This window comes from Lethenteron reissneri, chromosome 8 (assembly GCF_015708825.2).
Source record: "Lethenteron reissneri isolate LAM-NWPU_2019-01 chromosome 8, ASM1570882v1, whole genome shotgun sequence".
In the NCBI taxonomy this organism is placed as follows: Eukaryota; Metazoa; Chordata; class Hyperoartia; order Petromyzontiformes; family Petromyzontidae; genus Lethenteron; species Lethenteron reissneri.
This window is the reverse complement of record NC_083786.1, coordinates 6,510,249-6,530,191: the sequence shown is the minus strand read 5'-3', so window position 1 is coordinate 6,530,191 and position 19,943 is coordinate 6,510,249. Positions and strand designations below refer to the sequence as shown.

The 19,943-nt window shown below is 52.7% G+C and overlaps 1 protein-coding gene across 1 annotated transcript in view; it reads right to left on the bottom strand.

The window, feature by feature from the left end:
• Positions 1–576: 576 nt before the first annotated feature.
• Positions 577–19,943, bottom strand: part of PPP1R37 (protein phosphatase 1 regulatory subunit 37) — a 32,073-nt gene continuing 12,706 nt past the window's right edge. The window contains 7 exon segments of the mRNA XM_061581028.1: positions 577–7,631; positions 8,068–8,171; positions 8,519–9,953; positions 17,685–17,851; positions 18,031–18,172; positions 19,056–19,168; positions 19,476–19,631. Of these exon segments, the coding sequence (XP_061437012.1) occupies positions 8,083–8,171; positions 8,519–9,953; positions 17,685–17,851; positions 18,031–18,172; positions 19,056–19,168; positions 19,476–19,631 (2,102 nt within the window). The 3' untranslated portion in view covers positions 577–7,631; positions 8,068–8,082.

The following is a 19,943-nucleotide window of genomic DNA, read 5'->3' as shown; positions in this document are numbered from 1 at the left end:
AGCGGAGAGGGGGGTTGGTTGCACACCGCTCGAGTTTAGGGCAGTCGATAAAAACCTGCGGTCCACGGGACGGCGGAAAAAGCTACGCGGAACTGCCCATTGCACAAATTTAGATTGTATTCGTGTCTCGTGACAACAACTTTGCTACTCGGCAGGCTGAGCCGCTGTCGTATGTTAATACCCAGGTCACTGCTGCAAATGAGACGTATTATGGTCTCTTGAGTTCCTGCCTGGTGGAACAAAAGACACCATTCCCGATGACCTTGAACTCGATGGTGACAATTTTCTCTGTCCTCTTGTGAATCGTTGGGTTGCCCCAAAGGCTGTTTTGGAGGCTCTGGGTAAAATTCCAGATGAGGCCTCCACTTCACCTTCTAATGAAGCCCCCTCAGATGTGAAGCCCGCGGGCGCACTGCCTCACCTGCCCCCCTAATGTTGCTGTGTGTAATCATAATTGAGTAATTGGCTTAGTACTTTTAGTTTTGGGATTTTTGGATTAGTTTTTTTTTTAATCTGGCGAGTTATCGAGTTTAGCAGCTAAAACAGACACCACGACAGGAGACGACCGTGGATATTTTGCAAAACGCATGTTTTATTTCTTATACACGATCATACACGGACGGGCACATGGATGACACCTCCTCCACCCTCCCTCTGCCCTCGTCCCCCTGCCTAAAAGTGTACACAGCCCGCACCATCTCCGACCAAGCTTATCGGTCAAACAACCCTCCGTGAAAACACGCCCCGCGCCACCAGGGCAGCAGCAACAGCAGCGGTGGTGGCCAACGATCATGGGACATGGGAGGGGGCACGGGTGGAGGAGGGTGGCAGACAGATGTTTAAATTAAGTGGACGACGCTCTGAAGAACCATGCTCCACACTCCAAACAGAGCAGTACCAAGATGCGATGCCAACTTATGAGAGCGCGCACGCACGCACACACACATATATACTGTATTTATATATAATATGTACACACGGCAGAGCTATTTAAAATGAAGGCACGGGGAGGTGGGTGGACGGACGGGAGAGACCATGGTGGGTGGACACTGGAGGTGGAGGACGGGTGCAGGAGGGTGGAGGTCAACTCTGGTGGATGGATAGAATTCCACAAATACTTGATGAAGTGAACCCCGCCGTGGACATCCCTCGCTCGCTCTCCTCCACACCTTCTCCCCCGCTCCGCTCCCCTCATCTCCCACCGCGCTCGCCCACCCCAATGCCCCAACTCCCGGGGGGCAATGCAGCGCGAGGGAGAGAAGCTCGCAGACTGCGCACCCGCGCCCTGCCCGTGCACCGCTTGGGCCCAGCGGTGGATTAGTGTCATGCACACACACACCCAGTGTAGTGTCCGGGCGGTAATTACAATAGAAGGCAACCCGCACCACGTCCCAAAAAAAACAAAAACTCCTCCACCCACCCACCCGATCACCCACCCACCCGATCACCCACCCACTTAGACATGCACTCGCGCGCAGACACACAATTATCCATCCAAGCACGAAGCCACTCACCTACTCACATCCACAACTTACCCACCAACAACTTCCCCATCTCAATCAGCCACTCACCCACTTACCTAATCACTCGCCTCCCCGCCCTCTGGTGAAACTACGCACCTACTCACATCCACAAAAAACCAACCACTCACCCACCCACCTACCTACCCAATTTACCCACACACACCCAAGTCACTCACTCCCCCCCACACATGTACTTTAATCACCCACCTCGCCGCAAAGGCGAGCACCGACTCACAATCCACCTATCCGCCCGCCCAGCCACTCATCCATTTATCAAACCACCCAACCACTGAGGCATCTCTACACTCACTGAACCACCCACCCCGCTCACCCAGCAATGCGAAAAGGTTCTGTACACGAATAAAATTGGAACTCGCGCCGGGTCCCCGTTCGGTCACGGTCGCAGTTCCTGCTGCCTTCGCGCTCCCCTCCGCCCAAGCGTTTGATTTGAGTTTTTTTTATTATTCTCGCGATTATTACTCATTGCCAACAGCAGCACCGATTCTAAGGATGATTTTAAACATGAAAAACTAAATAAAGGCAAAACACAATGTCACCCCCCCACCCCCCGCAAAAAAACCCCAAGAATAAGCGGACGCATTAACACCCAGAACGCAAAGGCAAAACGTGAAACTTAATAACATCTCTATACACAATATTACTATAGTGACAATTATTAAATTATTACTATGTAAGGGACAAATACAAATCGTGGGATGAGAGCGTTGGACAGAGATGTGCGCAGCGCGCCGGGCCCAGAACCGTCTCGGATCGGCGGACAGACACGCGCAATCGCGTATAAAAGTTTCGGGTTCGAGCCACGAAGGCAGTGCAGATTTAAAAACAAACACGGGAGAGAGCTTCTCTTAGCGCGCAGGGGTCACCTGCCGACCCCGACCCTAACCCCTACCCTCCCCCCCACATCTCCCACCCAGCCTCAGCATTGTCCCAACTCGCCTGCCCAGTCCGCCCTCCACCAAGGTCAAGAGGTCAACACGGGCAATGGCGTTGATCGTGTCACTACCGCACCTGGCCATCGCTTCATGCTGCAGGGTCTCCTGGCTGTCACAGAGTTAGCAGACCCCGAAAGCTCTGCTCTCTACAGTATCGTTGCCACGATATGGCCGAGTGCGATCCCCCCTCTCGCATGGGTGCGTATTCTCCGGGCTCTCATTCATTTGGCGTACGCAAAATATACTCATTAAAAGGGAAGTGGCCGGACATTTCCCTGCATTAGGAAGTTCGGGGCTAAGTGAGGCTTGCTACTGCGCAGGTATTCGCCGTTGTGCTGCTGTGCATCTCTCCGATGTGTTTCTGGGTTGTGCCGCTTTGCGGCCGTTCCGCCGCACGATGTCAGACGTTCCGCTCAACTCGCCGGCGAGCTTCTTCAGGAACCCCCGTTTGGTTCCCGAAGAAGTCCCAGCACGCGCAACGAAACTTAAGACAACGCGCCGAACAGAGCGCGGTACGACCCGAAAAATACCACGCACATCAGAGAGAGCCCAGTGAGGCTTCCCAGGGTAGACAAACCACTGCTTCCAATTCTCATCGTGTACTGCACACCGAGAGATGCGCACGGCAGGCACCGCGAATACAAAACCCAGCGCCACTACCACCACCACTCCCCCCTGATTAGCGACGGTCACCCAGAGCGTGCGTGCTATTGACGGCCTGGTCTCATGCCAACGAACATAATAAATCAGCCATCGGGGGGGGGGGGAGTGAAAATTACACCCAAAAAGCAAAAAAATGTCAACAAAAACACTGCTCTAAACCAGAACGTAAACAGCAGCAGCAGCTACAGCCACGGCAACTTTGACATCTGCTGGTGAATGAACCTGGCAGTGATCAAGAATCTTAGCTCCACCCCTCAACCCCCCCCCCCACCTCCCCTTAAGGGAGATCCAGACAGGTTTCAACCCCCAACCCCCTCTTCTCACCTGAGCCATGAGAGCGAGAAGCATCAGGGGCCGTGTGGGGCTCATGGGAGGGGCAGTTCCAGAAATTTGGAAGTACACCTGGGCCACTCAGAGACACGTGGGTAAACACATTCCTGACGTGGCCCCGTTCCACTTGGGCGCCAAACGCCAACCGATTGGGGGCTGCACTTCAAACAGAAGTTATGTCCACCCCCGCCACCTTTCTCGACGATGCCCATAAAACACGGCGGTGTCGGACACACTCGGACCCAACTCACTTTGCGTCACCGACGCCACAATGGCGACGGCGCGTTCGGGTTTTGTGTCCCTCAAACCACCCGACTCTCTCCCACAGAGCAATCAATTTTTTTCCTAAGACTACGACAACTTCCGAAGCGACACCCGTCACGAATCATTCGGTTGAATGTGACGGAGGTTGCATAATTTGTGTAACTGCCCATGAAGCACCACCGCGTGGTGTGTGTACACGTTAGATTGTGTATGTGCATGCGCACACACAACCATATTATTACATGGACAAAGTATACTGTACATGCATAAAGCGTGTATGTATGTCAAACTTCTTTCGCACCGTGCATAGCCAACCACGCGAATCAGAGGTGCGTGTATGTGCGTTTGCACGCAGTACACTGTGCGTTGACCGCGTTACTGCGCGCATGCATGTGGACACAGCATGCCTCGGGTACATACACCGCGCTGTGTGCACGCACACGCGTACACATTGCGCTTTTAGGTGCACACAGCAGCACACCGCGTGCGAGCATCACACGTGTACACATTGCGCTTTTAGGTGCACACAGCAGCACACCGTGTGCGAGCATCACACGTGTAAAGAGTCACCTCCCATCGATGCTACACATCTACGCATCGTCATGCCATTCGGGGGTCACGATTCTACCCAAGAATTAATTCTTCTCCGTCTCGTTTAAGATTGCCTGCGAGCTAACATGGAATATAAATCAATACAGAGAACAATGGACCGCTGCTGTGGCTGTGGTGTCATGCGGCTCTCTGCGGCGCGCATTCGGAATACGCGTTGCGAGAGGTTAAACCTAAACCAGATTTTGTTTCCAGTCGCTTGGAGGGACGTGGTTGGTCCCCACGGCCTTCATCATCATCGTCCACACGAAGGCCCGCCGACGAATCTCCAAGTCGTTGCCTCGCTCGGGGAGGAAAATTAATTTTAACTGAATTTTATTTACTTTCACGCAATCGCTCCCTGTACGATTTAAAAATAAAATGTCTCCGTGTCCCTCAGGGTGTGGGAGGCACTTGCATAGCGAGCAAACTTGACAACTGCGTTGCGAGTCGTAACATCCATCTGTATCTGGAGCCAACAAAATAAACTGCTTAAAACAACAACACCACAATAATAACATCGGTAATGCAAACACAAGCACGGTCGCCGTGAGGTCAGGGCGAGAAGGGAGGTAATCCGACAATGTAGATTTATCCCAAAAATAAGATCAAACCTGGCCTGTACGTGGCTTAAATACCAAGCAAATGTAGCCCAAATCCAGTCTAAAGCCAGCCTGAACCCAGTCTGAACCGAGCTCCAATCCGGCTCAGAACCAGCCCCAGAACAATCCAAATGTAACCCAAACCCAGTCGGTGTCTCGTCTAAACCCGGCCAAAACCCATAGAGAGTTCAGCCGAAACCCAGTCCCCAAACCAAAAGTCTGCATCTCTCCGAAGCCTTGCCGCAGCCCAGCTCAGCAACGACCGATGGTGCGACAACTGGGGTGGATTCCTCTACAGGTCAAGTGGGAGCGCACACAACCGAGAAGGGGCTGCGAGGCCGCTCTGCGTTCACTCGTGTTTCCAGAATTACGTCGTTTGTAAAAAGCAATTAAAGCTTCCCTATCGCCACGTGGAGCAAGAGTGGGGGCGGGGGCAGTGTGAATTATAATCCCATGTGAAGCCCACACTCCAACCCACGAGACCCCAGCGAGGACTGACAAAGCAATGAACGGCAAACCAGAAGCAGCTTCTGCAAGTGACAGATGTACGAGACTATGTGAGCGTTTGTCATGCCTATGTGTATGTGTGTGCATGTGCTTTTCCTGGCCATGCTCTACATCCGTGATACAGGGTTTTTGCACCTCTCTTGTGCCTCCCCAAGGTTGACTCCGTCTTAAAGGAGTACCTTGCATACTGTGTGAGTATCAGCATTTGGGAGACAAAGTCATTTGGGCTTTAACGGAGCTGGGTCACACCAACCCCTCCCCGTGTTTCGTGCCAGCCTTGATAGGTGCTCACGAACAGCACTTACTAACGTTACGAATGGATCATTTTGTACACTCCTACACCTAAACCGTGACTGTAATTATCTCGAGTTCGGGAATCGCAAACAATTAACTCTTTTTGATAATAAACCTCAAAATCAAAGCCACCACCAGGGCCCTCCCCTTGTCCGCAAGCCTTTGACAAACGCAAAAAAAATTATACACAAATTAAGAGAAAACACAAAAAAACATAAAGCGCCATGTGTAATATATATATAACTCATCCAACCCTCCACCTCACGATTCGAACCCAAGTCTAACCCAGCGAATCTCACCGTCCACGATCAAACTCTCATATCAAAGAGGCTTGAGTTGCAACCAGGACTCTCTCCCAGATAATTAAGAGTCTTAACTAAATAATTAAGTCATTAATTAGGCTTAAGAGATGTGAGCCACCTAACCCAGTGAGCACCTTGGCTAAAGATTGGGCCCACGGACTTCTTCCCAGCATGCCAGGCCCACGTTTTCCACCCACAGCACAGGTGATGGTGTGGGGGGGGGGGGGGGAAGTGGGGAGACAAAGGCGGTCGGGCACGCACGACGCTCATCACGCGATACACGGGCGGCAGGCAGGGGTGGACACTCCGCCGTTTCAAGTAAAGAAAAGTTAACTGCATGCACGCGCGATCGCCACTCCCACCATTGCCCACCGCTCCCCCACCGCTCCTCGCCACCAAAGCCACCGCCGTCGTTGGCATCGTCGCCGGCGCTGGAGGCCTCCCCCACCCCGTTGTGCCGACGCGGCCCCCGACGGCAACATCCCAACCGACGCTGCGCGCTCGCACCGAACACGCGCAACCAAATTCAGGATGCACGGGATTATGTGATGAGGAAGAGGGCGGGGAAAATGTTCTCAAAATAATCAAATGTTCGTCCAGCAACGAACGGAGGAGTTGGGACGGCAGAGGGCTCGCGCGGAGAGTGTGCAAAACAGCAGTTTTGTGCCCAGATCCCAGCCGCATCACCGCCTGCGCGACCCCGGTGCTCGGCAAAATAAAGGAGACCTGTACACCCCCCCCACCCACGTTAAGTAAATATATCAGCCTCCGATTAAAGCTTTGGATGTGTGGATTTAGTGACGCTCAAGCCCGAACTATGGGTTAGTGTACATTTCAAATTGGTCACCAGTACATCTGTGACAACGTTGCATGTTCTCTTGATGGCGCTCTTCCCCTCCTGGCATCCCCGCTGCGTCTCGCCTACCCGCTCGCCTCCTCATCCACCCCTCACTCTGCCGCTCCTCCCTGTCTGCTCTTTCCCACACTTTCTTCATTTTCTCCATACCGCCCCTCTCACACTTGCTCTCCTCATCTCCGCTCCACTCTTCTCCCATGCCTTCCCCCTCTCATCATTCACCCTGTCCTCCGAGTCACCTCGTGTCCATTAATACCGCTCTCCTCCTCTGTCCCTCTCCCCTCCTCGCTCTCCTTCCCTTCACGCTAGTCATCAAGCCACCGTAAAGTCCAGTGAGAAATCACAAATCAGTGAAACAACAACGGGCAAGATGAGAATGGAGAGTGAGCAGGCTTTGGATGTGTTGACCATTTAGGAATCACACGGACTAGAGACTCCAGAATCGCCAAGAGGAGCCCGCAAGGCTTCCTGTACATGGCGAAACAAAATCTTGCCATGGCAGTCTTTGGTTGGAAAGGGATGGGGTCGACGGCATTGTCCGAGGATGTGTGCGAGTGTGTGAGTGTGTGTGGACTTTAAAGAGCGAGTCTCTCGATGAATGAATCGAAGGCAGGAGGAGCGACGGGGTGAGATAAGACGTCAGCCGGGACGAAGGGAAATTAAAAATTCAACAAATTTCAATTCGCAGAAGTTCAGGGCGTCCCATGAGGCGTGGAAGGGAAGCGACGAATTAATCTTCCGACGAAAACCTGGAATCACAACACAATCATCAGAACAGTTAAAACAACGAGGCAAGAGTTACAATGATAAATTACAAGAACGATGTCATTTATATATCCGGAAATATCTGACGAGTAAACAAAAAAAACGTTCAGAATGGTCCTGAAACATTGGCAAGGCTGGACAAGTGCATTCACGAGTCTGGCCCCATGTCAAAGGACACCAGAAAACCCAGGAGCAACCCAGCACCGTACTGCAGCCGAGGGGGTGACACCATCTCCTGGCTACACTTCGCAGCCGCACGCCTACAAAACCTGGCAAGCGCCAGTTGGAAGTGACGGTCACACATCCAAGTAGAAACCTGGCTGCATCCTGCTTGGCTTACGAGGAGACCAGGGATACAAGGCATCCCCCAGGGGCCCCGAGCGAGCGCGGGCGAACGGGCAGAGGGGGGGACACCCTCACCTGGTGCGGGTGACGTCAGTGCGCCGTCTCCTGGCTGCCTCCCTGCGAATGCTGCTCCAGCTCCCGACCGAATGCGCCCGCCGCCGTCACGCCCACATCCGCACCTTGGGACACGGCAAGGAGGAGGAGCAGGGGCCGAGAGGTCAAATTCGCATGCGGTGCTGGGAGCGTGGCGACGCGTCGATTCGCCAACAGATGGCCGTTCTCAAGTGCGCGATGCACGCATTGGAGTAAATCATGAACAATAATTGTGCTAGTTTTATATATACTCTGTCCAGAACAACAATTTAAAGTGCCGCTTCATTCACATTGGATCAGCTTTACGAGAGGTATATTGCCCTCCCCCAACCCGATTAAAGACAAGAGGACATACGCGCAGATGGACGATGCCAATGCGTTAACGCTTTTAAACACGAGCTAGAAGGAGTGACTAACACTCGCCGATGCTCACCGGCATCGTCCTCCGGCGAACCCAAAGGCGGCGCGTCGGCGCTCTTCGTCGCCCCGTCCGCTGTGGCCAGGCACCCGCCGTCCGGTACCAGCTCGGGCCGCAGGCCGTTGGGGACGGCCGGGGTAGGCCCCGCGTGGTCCAGCTCCTCATCCAGCTCCCGCTCCAGCTCCCGCTCCAGCGCCAGCTCCAGCTCGGACTCGCTGCAAGGTCCGACTGACACTGGCGCCACCGCCGCCGCCTCCTCCTCCTCCGGGGGCTCGTTCAGGCCGGCCTGGTCCACGCTGTTGTGGCCCCGGACGAAAACGGAGCCGTCGCCACCGAGCGTCAAACCGTTGCAGCTGGCGCCTCCTCCGGGGACGTGCGCCGCGCCGCCGTCTTCACCGTCGCTTCCACCGACGAGCTCCTTTCGCCGCCGTTCGGCAGCGTCCCTCCCTGGTCGCCATGCGGCGCCCTCGGCGACAGTGCCGGCCTCCCCATGCCGTGCCGTTCGCTCGCCCCGGCCGGACCGGTCCGACGGTAAAGTCACAGCCGCGAGATCCTCGTTTGTAGCACCCTCGGAAATAGCGCCGCTCCCCAGACTCCTGCCACTACCACCCCGGGCGCCGTCCATCGGCGCGCCACGCTCGTCGCAAGTTGACCTCGCGGGGTCATGGGTCAGGACGACCCCTGACCGGCCCGACTCTGGCGTTCTCACGAGAGCCGCGTCCTCTGGGCCTGCCGGCACCGCTTCCCCACTCGACTGCTGCACGCGTGCTCTGCCGTCGGCTTGCGAAACTCCCGGCTGCGTCCCGTCCCTCCGGACGCGATGCTCGTCGCCCGATGTCGCCGTCGGGCCCTCCGTACCGCGACCGCTTTCCTCCGCCCCGACGCCCGGCCGCTGGGAGTCGCTCTTCCCGCCCCCGAGGTCCTGACTGCCGGACCTGACCATGTGTTGCACGGCGCCGCTCTTCACCTGCGACTGCCACGGCTCCTCCGAGATAGTGACCCGGAACCGGCTGGGCTTCCTGACCACGGCGGCAGGCGGCGGCGGGGGCGGCGGCGCAGGCGGCGCCGGCGGCGCCGGCGGCGGCAGAGGAGACAGCAGCATGGGGGGCGGCGGGGACGTCGCGGTGGCCACCAGCTGTTGCACGAACAGTAGGCTCCGCTCCTCCACTGCGCCCGGCTCCACCCGGTCGCGACCAGCGGGCCGAGGGACGCTTCCGTCCGACTCGACCTGGGTGCCAGCAGCCGACTGCTGCTCCTGCTGCTCCTGCTGCTCCTGCTGCTGCGACTGCAGGTCGAGGGCAGCGAAGGACGTGGTGGGCGAGGAGGGCGAGGAGAGACACGGGGGGCCCGTGCCGTCGTCCTCCCGGTCGCGTGCGGCGTCGCGGTTGCGCTTGCAGTAGTTCTGGATCTCGGTCTGCAGGTTCTTCTGCGTGTCCAGGAAGCACTTCACCTGCAGAAACACGCGCAGGGGCCGGAGGTCAGAGGTACACGGACGAGAACATCATGGTCTGCTTGCGTTCGCCGTCACAGGTCGATATCCAAATCAATCAACAACTTGATTGACACGTCAAGAGTTAAATTAACCTTTTAATTGTTTGTTTGGCGGTCTCAAGCAGTAAGGGTGGCGTGCGTGCCAAGAGTGTTCTGTAGCCTCATACCAGTCTCTTAAGCCTGATCCAAGACAATCTGGACAAATAATAAAGCTTGCAACAAAAACGCATTAGTGAATAACACTGCCCCAAAGAGGAAAATATAAATATATTGGCAGGAAATACCCAGGTACCTGCGGCTATCTTTTGTGAATGCAGAGTAGCTCCATCACTGTATTTAGAAGGAGGGGTGTCAATGAATAGTGTTTTCCCTTTTGAGTTCAATGTGTCCTAGATTGGTCAATCAGACCTTTTTTCAGCAACTGCTGTGCCTGCTGTATTACTCTGCCACTTGCAGACTCCATGCTTCGTGATTAATCAGAACATTTGCCTACAATCACATGCAGTATAACTTCGTACCCTATTGTGGCACGTTACATTACATTATTACAGGCCCCATGGCACAGCAAAATCTTAACAGTTGCTGCAACGTCACCGACCCCCTCCTTCTGAATACAGTGAAGCTTTTTTTGAAGCGGGAACGATGCCGTGTTGTTCGTCTCGCACGAAGAGACGGGCGTGGTCACGGAAGTTGACCGTTAATTGGAATCACCAACGGGGTTTTTGGGCGATGCAACCAACGTCAATTTCAGATTCACTTGATGAGGAGGGGGTCATTACGTCACTGTTGGATGTGCGGGGCCAGGTTCACACGTGCAGGGTTAGGGATTGTGACGTCACTGGGAGCATGTGGGGGTGCCGTTTGGGGGGCTCCACGCCCCCTATATAAAATTTAGGCTCGTCATGTAGCTGAGGTTTTCCGCTGGGCATTAAAAGGTAACCCTGCCAAGTTTGGTGGTGATAGCTTTAACGGTGTGGCTTTTTATTTGGAACAGACAGACAGACAGACTTTCATTTGTATATATATGTAGAAGACACAGATAACATTTTAGCGAGTGCTATGGGGAAGGGCCATTTGTTAAACGTCGACTACTACATAGTTATTCCTCTGTCGGCAGTCTTTCTTGTGCTTGTGCACAAATATGACAAACGTTTAGTTTCATTTTCCAAGTGGAGCGTATTTGTAGTGGAGATGCACGGCGGGCTAACCGGAGTGACAATCAAATCCTGGTGATGTCACTCACAACTCATTGTCGATTTAAAATGTATTGGTAACACACCGGTCATTGTCAACTTCCGTGGAATTCCCAGACACCGCCTGATAGATAACTTTGTAACGGTCACCGTATTGACTGCACGTAGACAACTACTGTTAAAATTGTTTCATTCTTTGATAAGAGATACACGCAGACAATAATCATCATCGTTGTCATCGTAAGCTATCGTCAATCTACTGCTGGATGAAGGCCTCCCAAAGCTACCGCCACCCTCTCATGATCTTGCAACGCAACAATCGACTCGGGGACCCGCCAGAGGTCGCAATCGGGTACCCGATACCCGTACCCTACCCGATACCCGGCTACCCGTACCTGGCCGGGTACGGGTACCCGTTTGCAACCCTGGTGCGGCCGGGTACGAGTACGAGTAAGCCGTGAGTCATTGGTGAGTAACCGTTTGTCACTCATTTCCCAACGTCTTGTCTCTTCTCACAATTCAAGTTCCTAGAATCAACCCACCCGCGCCTGCAACATGGCTTCATCCCAGAGGTCGTAATCAGGTACCCGTCCCCATACCCTACACGATACCCGGCCGGGTATCAGGTAGGGTACGGGTACCCGTTAGCGACCCTGGTGCGGCCGGGTACGGGTAAGGAATCAAAACCCGTTTGCGACCTCTGGGACCCGCACGAGGATATTTCTCCGATCCGTCTCCACCGTGTACGTCCTCATTTCGTATGCGTGCTCCACTCCTTGGCTGTCGCTCCGTCAGTCTTCTTGGCCAATTGTCGTCCGTTCTGGCCGTTACACGTTCTGCCCAAGCCCCACTCGATTTTCTTAACGGTCTGGATGACGTAATTAACCTGTGTACGGTCTGTAATCGACGTGATCCAATTTTCTTGGCTCTTTCGGTAAAGTCACGTAGAAGGGAAATAATAAAATAATACAAATAAAACATAATAAAATAATTCTCACGACGTTCCGGAGGCAACACAAGCTTCCGTCTTCAGGTGGATACAGCTATCGTTAGCTTGATACAGCTATCTTGATACATCTATCGTGCTGTGACGGTTCCACCTGAAGACGGAAGCTTGTGTTGCCTCCGAAACGTCGTGAGAATTATTTTATTATGTTTTATTTTTATTATTTTATTATTTCCCTTCTACGTGACTTTACCGAAAGAGCCAAGAAGATGAATCCCTGCAGTCACGAAAGCTTTAAATCGAAATGTGATCCAATTTGTTAAAAGTTGATGCGGCAATATAAAAACAAAAACATTTAGAATCAGAGGTTGTTAAAACACATTGCACCTCCGATTAGCACGGTTGTCCACATAAGGTGCGAAAGAATTTCAACATACAAAGTGTTGTTTACTTGTGGATGTGTTGTGTGGAAACAATGCACGCACACAGCTTGCCAAGCAAAACCCGCTCCCAGCCCGACAAACAAAATAAACACAAAGCCTCAAACGGTGGAAAAACAAATGGCACATAGACAAAAGCATTTAAACACACACACACAGACACACACAAAGAGGTGAACACAAAACAGTTGCGCATCGTTGTGATTTTAAAATGTATATAAAAGATATATAATTATGATTCCCGTGACCGGCGGGTGACCCTCGCTCACGGCAACACCGGCTGGCGTGCGGTTCGGAGCTCCATCCCACCCACGCTTGCGAGTCTTCATGGTTCTGCCCTCCTTAAAGTCAGCGCCATAATCACGCGGATTTTAAGTCATAAATTGTCAATTTTGAGCACTCGGGGGTGGCCGACCAAGGTGAAGATACAACGGCGGATGGAAGTGATGATGGTGATGATGATAAAGGTGGTGATGATGGTGATGATATTTCGATTTAAAGCTTTCGTGACTGCAGGGATTCATCTTCTTGGTTCTTTCGGTAAAGTCATGTAGAAGGGAAGTAATAAAATAATACAAATATTATGTTTTATTTTTATTATTTTATTACTTTCCTTCTACGTGACTTTACCGAAAGAACCAATATGGTGATGATACTCTGGTTCTTTCAGTAAAATCACGTAGATAGAAATTAATAGATCACGACGTTTCGATATCAACACAAGCAACCGTCATCAGGTGAGACAAACACAGCAGGAGAACTGCTGAGGTAGGGGGAGCAGTTCTCCTGCTGTGTTTGTCTCACCTGATGACGGTTGCTTGTGTTGCGATCGAAACGTCGTGATCTATACATTTTTTATCTACGTGACTTTAACAAAAGAACCAAAGAGTATGGATTCCTGCAGTCACGAAAGCTTCAAATCAAGATTGATGGTGATGATGGCGACGCTATACCGTCGGTTCTTATAAAACGGGTTTTCGACTGTGCAATCGGCTTGTGGGATCTGTGTAGAATGAAGGAAGCGATGGCGAGGGTGCGGTGGCATCAGAGGCGCTGGCCACGACGCCCTCTTGGATGAAGGAAGAAAGGGAGGGAGGGATGGAGGGAGAGTTTGGAGGGATTGAAAGGGCGGAGAGGAAGGCAGAGATGGAGGGAAGGAGCGAGCGAGCGAACGAACGAACGAGGGACGTGAGGGAGCGAGAAGCCCCTCGCTAGTGAGCGGGAGGAGGCATCGCGTGTGATGCACGACGCGTCGCTGAAATAATAATTTACGCTGGCGCCGCCGTGGGGCCACCGCAGCACTAACGGCGCGGTTATTAATGTTCACGGGGACCGGAGAGGACGCTGCAAGCACGCATCGCAGCTCATTAACACCGCCATCGCTTAGGATTAGCGCCGCGCGCTGCGCAGACAACTCCAATGTTGTCTCCTGGCCCCGTGTAACCCCGGGGCCTGGGGATGCATGGCGCGAGTTGGCGGGGGTAGTGGGGGTAGCAGTGGCTTATTTGTTTTAGTGAATCACTAAAACAAATACACACACATGCATACAAAATGTGGAATTCATTTAAAACTTGAATATTCATAAGATTGCAAAGCCCTTTAGTTAAACCACTGCCAAGTGAGGGCCCCCCCCCCCCGTTACTGTGCGGGTCGTGGCGGGTTATAACCCCCAGTACAGGACTCACTTGACCGGCCTGACATCCGCGACTGTGTGGACAACAAGATCCTTGTCCTGTCTGTGCAAGGTAGTCAACCCATCATAGCGGTATCCAGGCCCAAACCCTGCTTGGCATCCAAGATCCGATGAGATCGAGCGGGTTCCAGATGATTTGGTCGCAGGCAGGTTTTCCATCGCGAGCATTGTATGCCCAAAAATGTCATTTGAACAACAAAGGTACAAACGGGACATTCAAAACATGCTTTTCATGTCAAGACGACAATAGCATATTCGTACATTGCCATCTTCACACAGCCTGTGATAGCCACCAGCACAAAATAGCTGAGACACAAGGCATTTATTGCTTTAGGCAACAGCGGGATTCAGAACGTCGCAGAGCGGACGGGTTTACAGAACAACCAGCTGACCTATGAGATCGTGAAAATGTGGTGATGCTGCTGCTGCAACCGTTGGCAGTGATGCACAAATAACAAAAAACTCACCACATCTGTCAGTCATGCTTCTTTAGAAGCAAAAACACATAACACACAAATTGTTGGGAAATGGTCCTTCTTAATAGCACATACATGCTAATTGCTAAGAAGGGATTTAGGAAGGGGCAAAGAGAAGGAAGAAAACGAGGAGAGATGCCAGCACGGTTCCCCAATGACCTCACGGTTTGAGTGGTTATGGGAGAAAGATGGACCAGCAGAACAACTTCATGCAAAGCATGCTGGGTCTTCCTGTTGGGCTGTTGCTGTCTAAAAACACCTATTTGCATGAACATTATCATTTAGTTTCAGGCCATCAGATATATATGTATTTTGTGTGTGCCAGGCTGATGGGTTTTCCCATTAGCTAAACGAGACTGCGTGAATCCGTCCAGGTTATTTATAACCAGCACAGCGCTGATGTCTCCATCACACTCAACAGGGCAAACCGCCAAGGGGGGGGGGGGAAGTGTTTTGGACAATCCGTTAAACTGCCAAACCAACCCCGGTGAAATTGAGGTGGCCGGGCGGTTCAGAGGTCAGAGTGTTAAGCCGGCACTGCTGAGATCCTGGGTGTGAATCTGGCTTTCAGCCACCTGTGATTATAAACAATAACTGCCCAAAAAAGTCCGGCATATTAAATTTGGTTCTGCACTTAACTTGGCTAAATTGCAACCCTTTGAATTAAAACACCGGTTCACCCATCACGCAACCAACATTAGTCTTTGGCCAAGCAACATGCAGTCTCCTACTGTGTGGACCTGACGTCACTTGGAAGGATCTCGGAGGTAGCTCTCCATTGTCTCCTTTCACAGAGTTCTCTAGTACGAAGGGTTGCGCTGCTCTGCGAGATTTACAACTGGAGTCTTCATCGCAATGCGTGCCACCGCCAGCACTTTGCCACTAAATTTGTTTTAAAATCCCGTTACGATTTTCTAACTCCACGTCTGCGAGCCCTAGGAGAGAGCACCGGCATCCTTAACACAGCAGCAGCAGCAGACGCACAATCAAGAAGGCAGCAATAGCGGCAGTAGCGTCGATGGCGACGATGGCAGCGGTGGCCACAACGGGGTGTCGAAGCGCACACACGACGCCGATCATCTATTATTAACGAGCCTCCGCACTCGAGTTGGGCGGCACTGGCCAATCATCAACCAGGCTCCGTCTATAATTATCCTAACAGTGCGGCACTCAGAGTACCGCGTCAGGATCGCCCCCATTGCCCCGATCGCTGGCTCCGTCGTCGCCTGGAAACCAAATCTCTTGTCCAAAACACTAATTGCTTCTGTCTGCCGCTGGACAGCATCTGCTCTTTTGTCAAGAGCAGGCTGGCGCGCGCGCGTGCGTGCGGGCTTGAGAGAGAAGCACGCACGGCAGGCGGTTCGCGGCAAACACGATGTGACAGCGTCCTCCCCAAGGCAAGCGTCGGCCAGGAAGACGGAACTCACCAATAAACACACGGCGAATTGCAACGCGAACTCACAGCCCAGCCCGCAGGGAGATCTCGTGTCAAGAACATCTGAGTTTACTGTTACAGGAAGTGGCTGGGTAGCTCGGAAGTTAGTGCGCTGAGCTGGTACGACCGAGATCCTGGGTTCAAATCCAGGTTTTAACCAGCTGCGATTCAAACAGGGTTCTCAAGTAAAGATTATATGCGTAGAGACCCACAGACTTGTATAGAGATGCACACACTAGCACAGAGACCCATTGACTCAGAGACGGAAATGTAAAATAACTGTTTCTCAAGTTGTAGTGAGTTGATGGTTCCCAGCCCAATGACAAATGACTGCAAGAACTAATAACCATCACGGTTACAATTGGTTTTGCAGTTAATTTGGCTAAATGTTAGCTCCCAGGAAATCGGTTTGAATGACATGCAGGGCATATGAACGGCGACTCCAGTTTGAAAAAAAGAGGCCTATTGAATGACTTCAGAAGTAGTTCTCCAATGTCATCTTCAAGGGCTGTTCTATGGTTGTTTAGTTATGAACAATCAAAGACACGCTCGCCTCATGACATGATGCGGATAACGCAATTGGAATAGAATTGGAGAAAAAACTAAAACAAAAAAATTATTCTGATAAAAAAAACGGTGAAAATAAAATATCACGTGCAACAAAAAGAAATGGTAGAAACAAACCGACGGATCGATAGACGACCTTAGCTTATTGCCAGTTAAGAGCCTATTTGGAAACTTCAAATGACACCTGGACCTAAGTATAACATTAACAATCAGACATAAGGTCAGCAAGGTCGTGAGTCCACACCATTTACCACAGCACGGTCATTACGGCCGTTGTCCGCGACTATGGGCGACCTCTGCTCACGTGCATCATAACCCCGGTCGCAAGGTCTGCCCCAGACCCGTGACCTCATCCCCGGTCCACTTCATCGACGTTCAACCGGTTAAAGAGGGCGGCGCACCTCGAAGAACACGAGCAGCTGGGCAAGCGCCGCTCAATCACCTCTCTAAGAGCGTCACCGTCACCCGGCTTTCAGCTTCCCCCTTGCATGGCCACCCTCTCTGGGTACCGAAAAACTAAAACGCACGACTGAACCCACGAACCGCAGGCCGGACTTGGCCTGTGACTTCCATGTCATACGGTCCGTGGACATGAGGCTGACGAATTGTAAGTAGCCGGCAGGTCTTATTTACCTGTCACAACGAGCATCTTAGCCACACTGATCGGGAACGAGGGGAATATTTCCGACAAGGCAACAACACTGCGTTACTAATGGGAGTGCAATCAGTGGGATTCTGTCACTGCAAGAGGTCCTTGTAGTGACAAAAGTGATCAAGGTGGGTGTGTGTGTGTGTGTAATGTGTGATTCCCCGCCAAAGGTATCAGAAAGTCCGTTTCGATGCTCAGCAAAGAAAATCTTCCGTTTCAATCCCTGCTCTGACCTCAGCCGCAGTGACCTCTCCCTCTGACAGCCGCCCCGGGGACGTCGCCACGACCCACCTGCTCCTTCTTGGGCTCCTTGTCGATGTCGAGCCGGGCGAGCGACGTGTTGACCTTGAGGGCGAGCGCCAGCGCCATGAGGCCGCCCGTCTTCACGTCGTTCTCGCGCAGGTCGATGCGGACGATGCGCGGGCTCTCGGCGATGAACTCCGCCACGGCCACTGCACCTGAAGTGGCAGAGGAGGGGCGGGGGACCAGGTGAGCCAGGCTTGGCAACGTCGTAGCGACGCAGGGGAAATTCGGCAGGGACAATTCAGCAGGCGCCGTTTCGCTCCGGCCTCCAGGGACACGCCGGCCGGCACGGGGAGGCCTGCTGTGCTGCGACTGTACGACGCTGCGCGTTTACCCTCGCAGGTGATGCGCGTGCAGGCCAGTCCCAGGCGCAGCACGGAGCGGTTGGCGATGAGGCCCTCCTTGAGCCGCAGGACGCCTTCGTTGCCGACGCTGTTGTGGCCCAGGTTCAGCGTCTCCAGGCTCTGCGTGCACGGCTGCGCAGGCACGCGCACAACAAACACGCGACAATTCGTTGCAATTTTTAAACAAAGTAAATTTTTTACATGTATATCATTATAATGATGAGTAAAATCGCACGGCCCCAGGAGAGACCTAGCTGAAATTAAAACCCGGTGGTCGAATGTACAAAACATATTTACAAATGACAGCAAAATATACCAAGGTCACATTAGTCCATAAAAATGGAAAACGAAGTGGGGACTGAGAGCGGAGATGTTGAATAACGGTTATGACCATGATCACGCTGGTTAGCCCAAGAGAGGCGTGCGTGCCAACATGGGGAGCAGAGGGAGCAGATGCTGCCTGCCCTGCCCCTACTGTTAAAAAAGGATGCAAACCCACAACCCTGTTCCCCCCTAAATTAATAACTTTCACAGGCCCCCATTGGCTAAGTGATGTGGATACAGACGCTACCTACCAGCTTCTCCCCCCTTCCATTAAAACAATTATGCCCTGTCTTCTTGGTTCTTTCGGTAAAGTCACGTAGAAGGGAAATAATAAAATAATAAAAGTAAAAATAAGAAAATAATTCTCACGACGTTTCGGCCACAACGCAAGCAGCCGTCCTCAAGTGAAGAACAGGTCTGTCGGGAAGACAGCGTCTGAATGAGACGCTGTTTTCCCGACAGACCTGTTATTATATTATGTGTTATTTTTATTATATTATTATTTCCCTTCTACGTGACTTTACCGAAATAACCAAGAAGATGAATCCCTGCAGTCACGAAAGCTTTAAATCGAAAATTATGCCCTGGTTGCACACGAATGGTGAACAGGTACACATGGGCGGGTTGGGGGGTGGTGGCGACGTGGGCGCGCGTGTGGGCGCGTTGTATGCAGTAGGGGTGTCGCACGTACCAGCATGCTGGCCACGTACTGCATGCCCACGTGCGACAGCTGGTTGTTCCACATGACGAGTGTCACGAGGCCTTTCTTCTGCTCCTTGAGGCCCTCGCACACGTGCTGGAGGCCTGCACGCGCACAGGGGGACGGACACACGTGCATTCCAGTCACACGTTCGCACGCAAACGTCCACATGCACCTAATGGGGAGCTACTGAGACGCTACCAGACACTACAACACCAAGGCCTACTGGGATACTACCAAGCACTACCGGGACATTGCCAAACACCAGAATACTATCAAACACCACCGAGATACTACCAAACACCACAGAAATACTATCAAACACCATCCGGACACCACGAAACACCAACCGAGGTGCTACCAAGCACTACCGGGAAACTAGTGAACAATGCTGTGGGCTCGTGCTCGCACCCGAGTCCATGAGGCTGTTGTTGCGCAGATCCAGTAGCTGCAAGGTGCTGTTGAACTTGACCAGGTTGCCGAGCTGCAGGGCGTCCTGGCCGCTGTTCAGTTTGTTGTCGGCCAAGTACAGCTCCCGCATCGCCAGGTTCATCTTCAGTGCAGACACTGGGGCAAGGTCGGGCAGGGTGGGTGGTTGAGGTGGGAAAAAGTGGGAGGGCAGGGGGGAGTGAGGTGGGGGCGGTGGTTGTCGGAACGGTAGCGGCGGCGATGGGAAAATTTTATTTAAGAGACAGCAAATTGGAGACGGGGGGTGGGGGAGAGGGGAAAAGATCATGTCAAGCGAACTGCAGGGGCTGCGCTGAAATATTAGCGGGCGCACCAAGGATTGACGCTTCACGTCCACCCACGTTAGCCCTGCACAACGACCCTTAACCCCTCCGCATCCCAAACCCGGCTCCCCCTGCGCCACATGTCCAA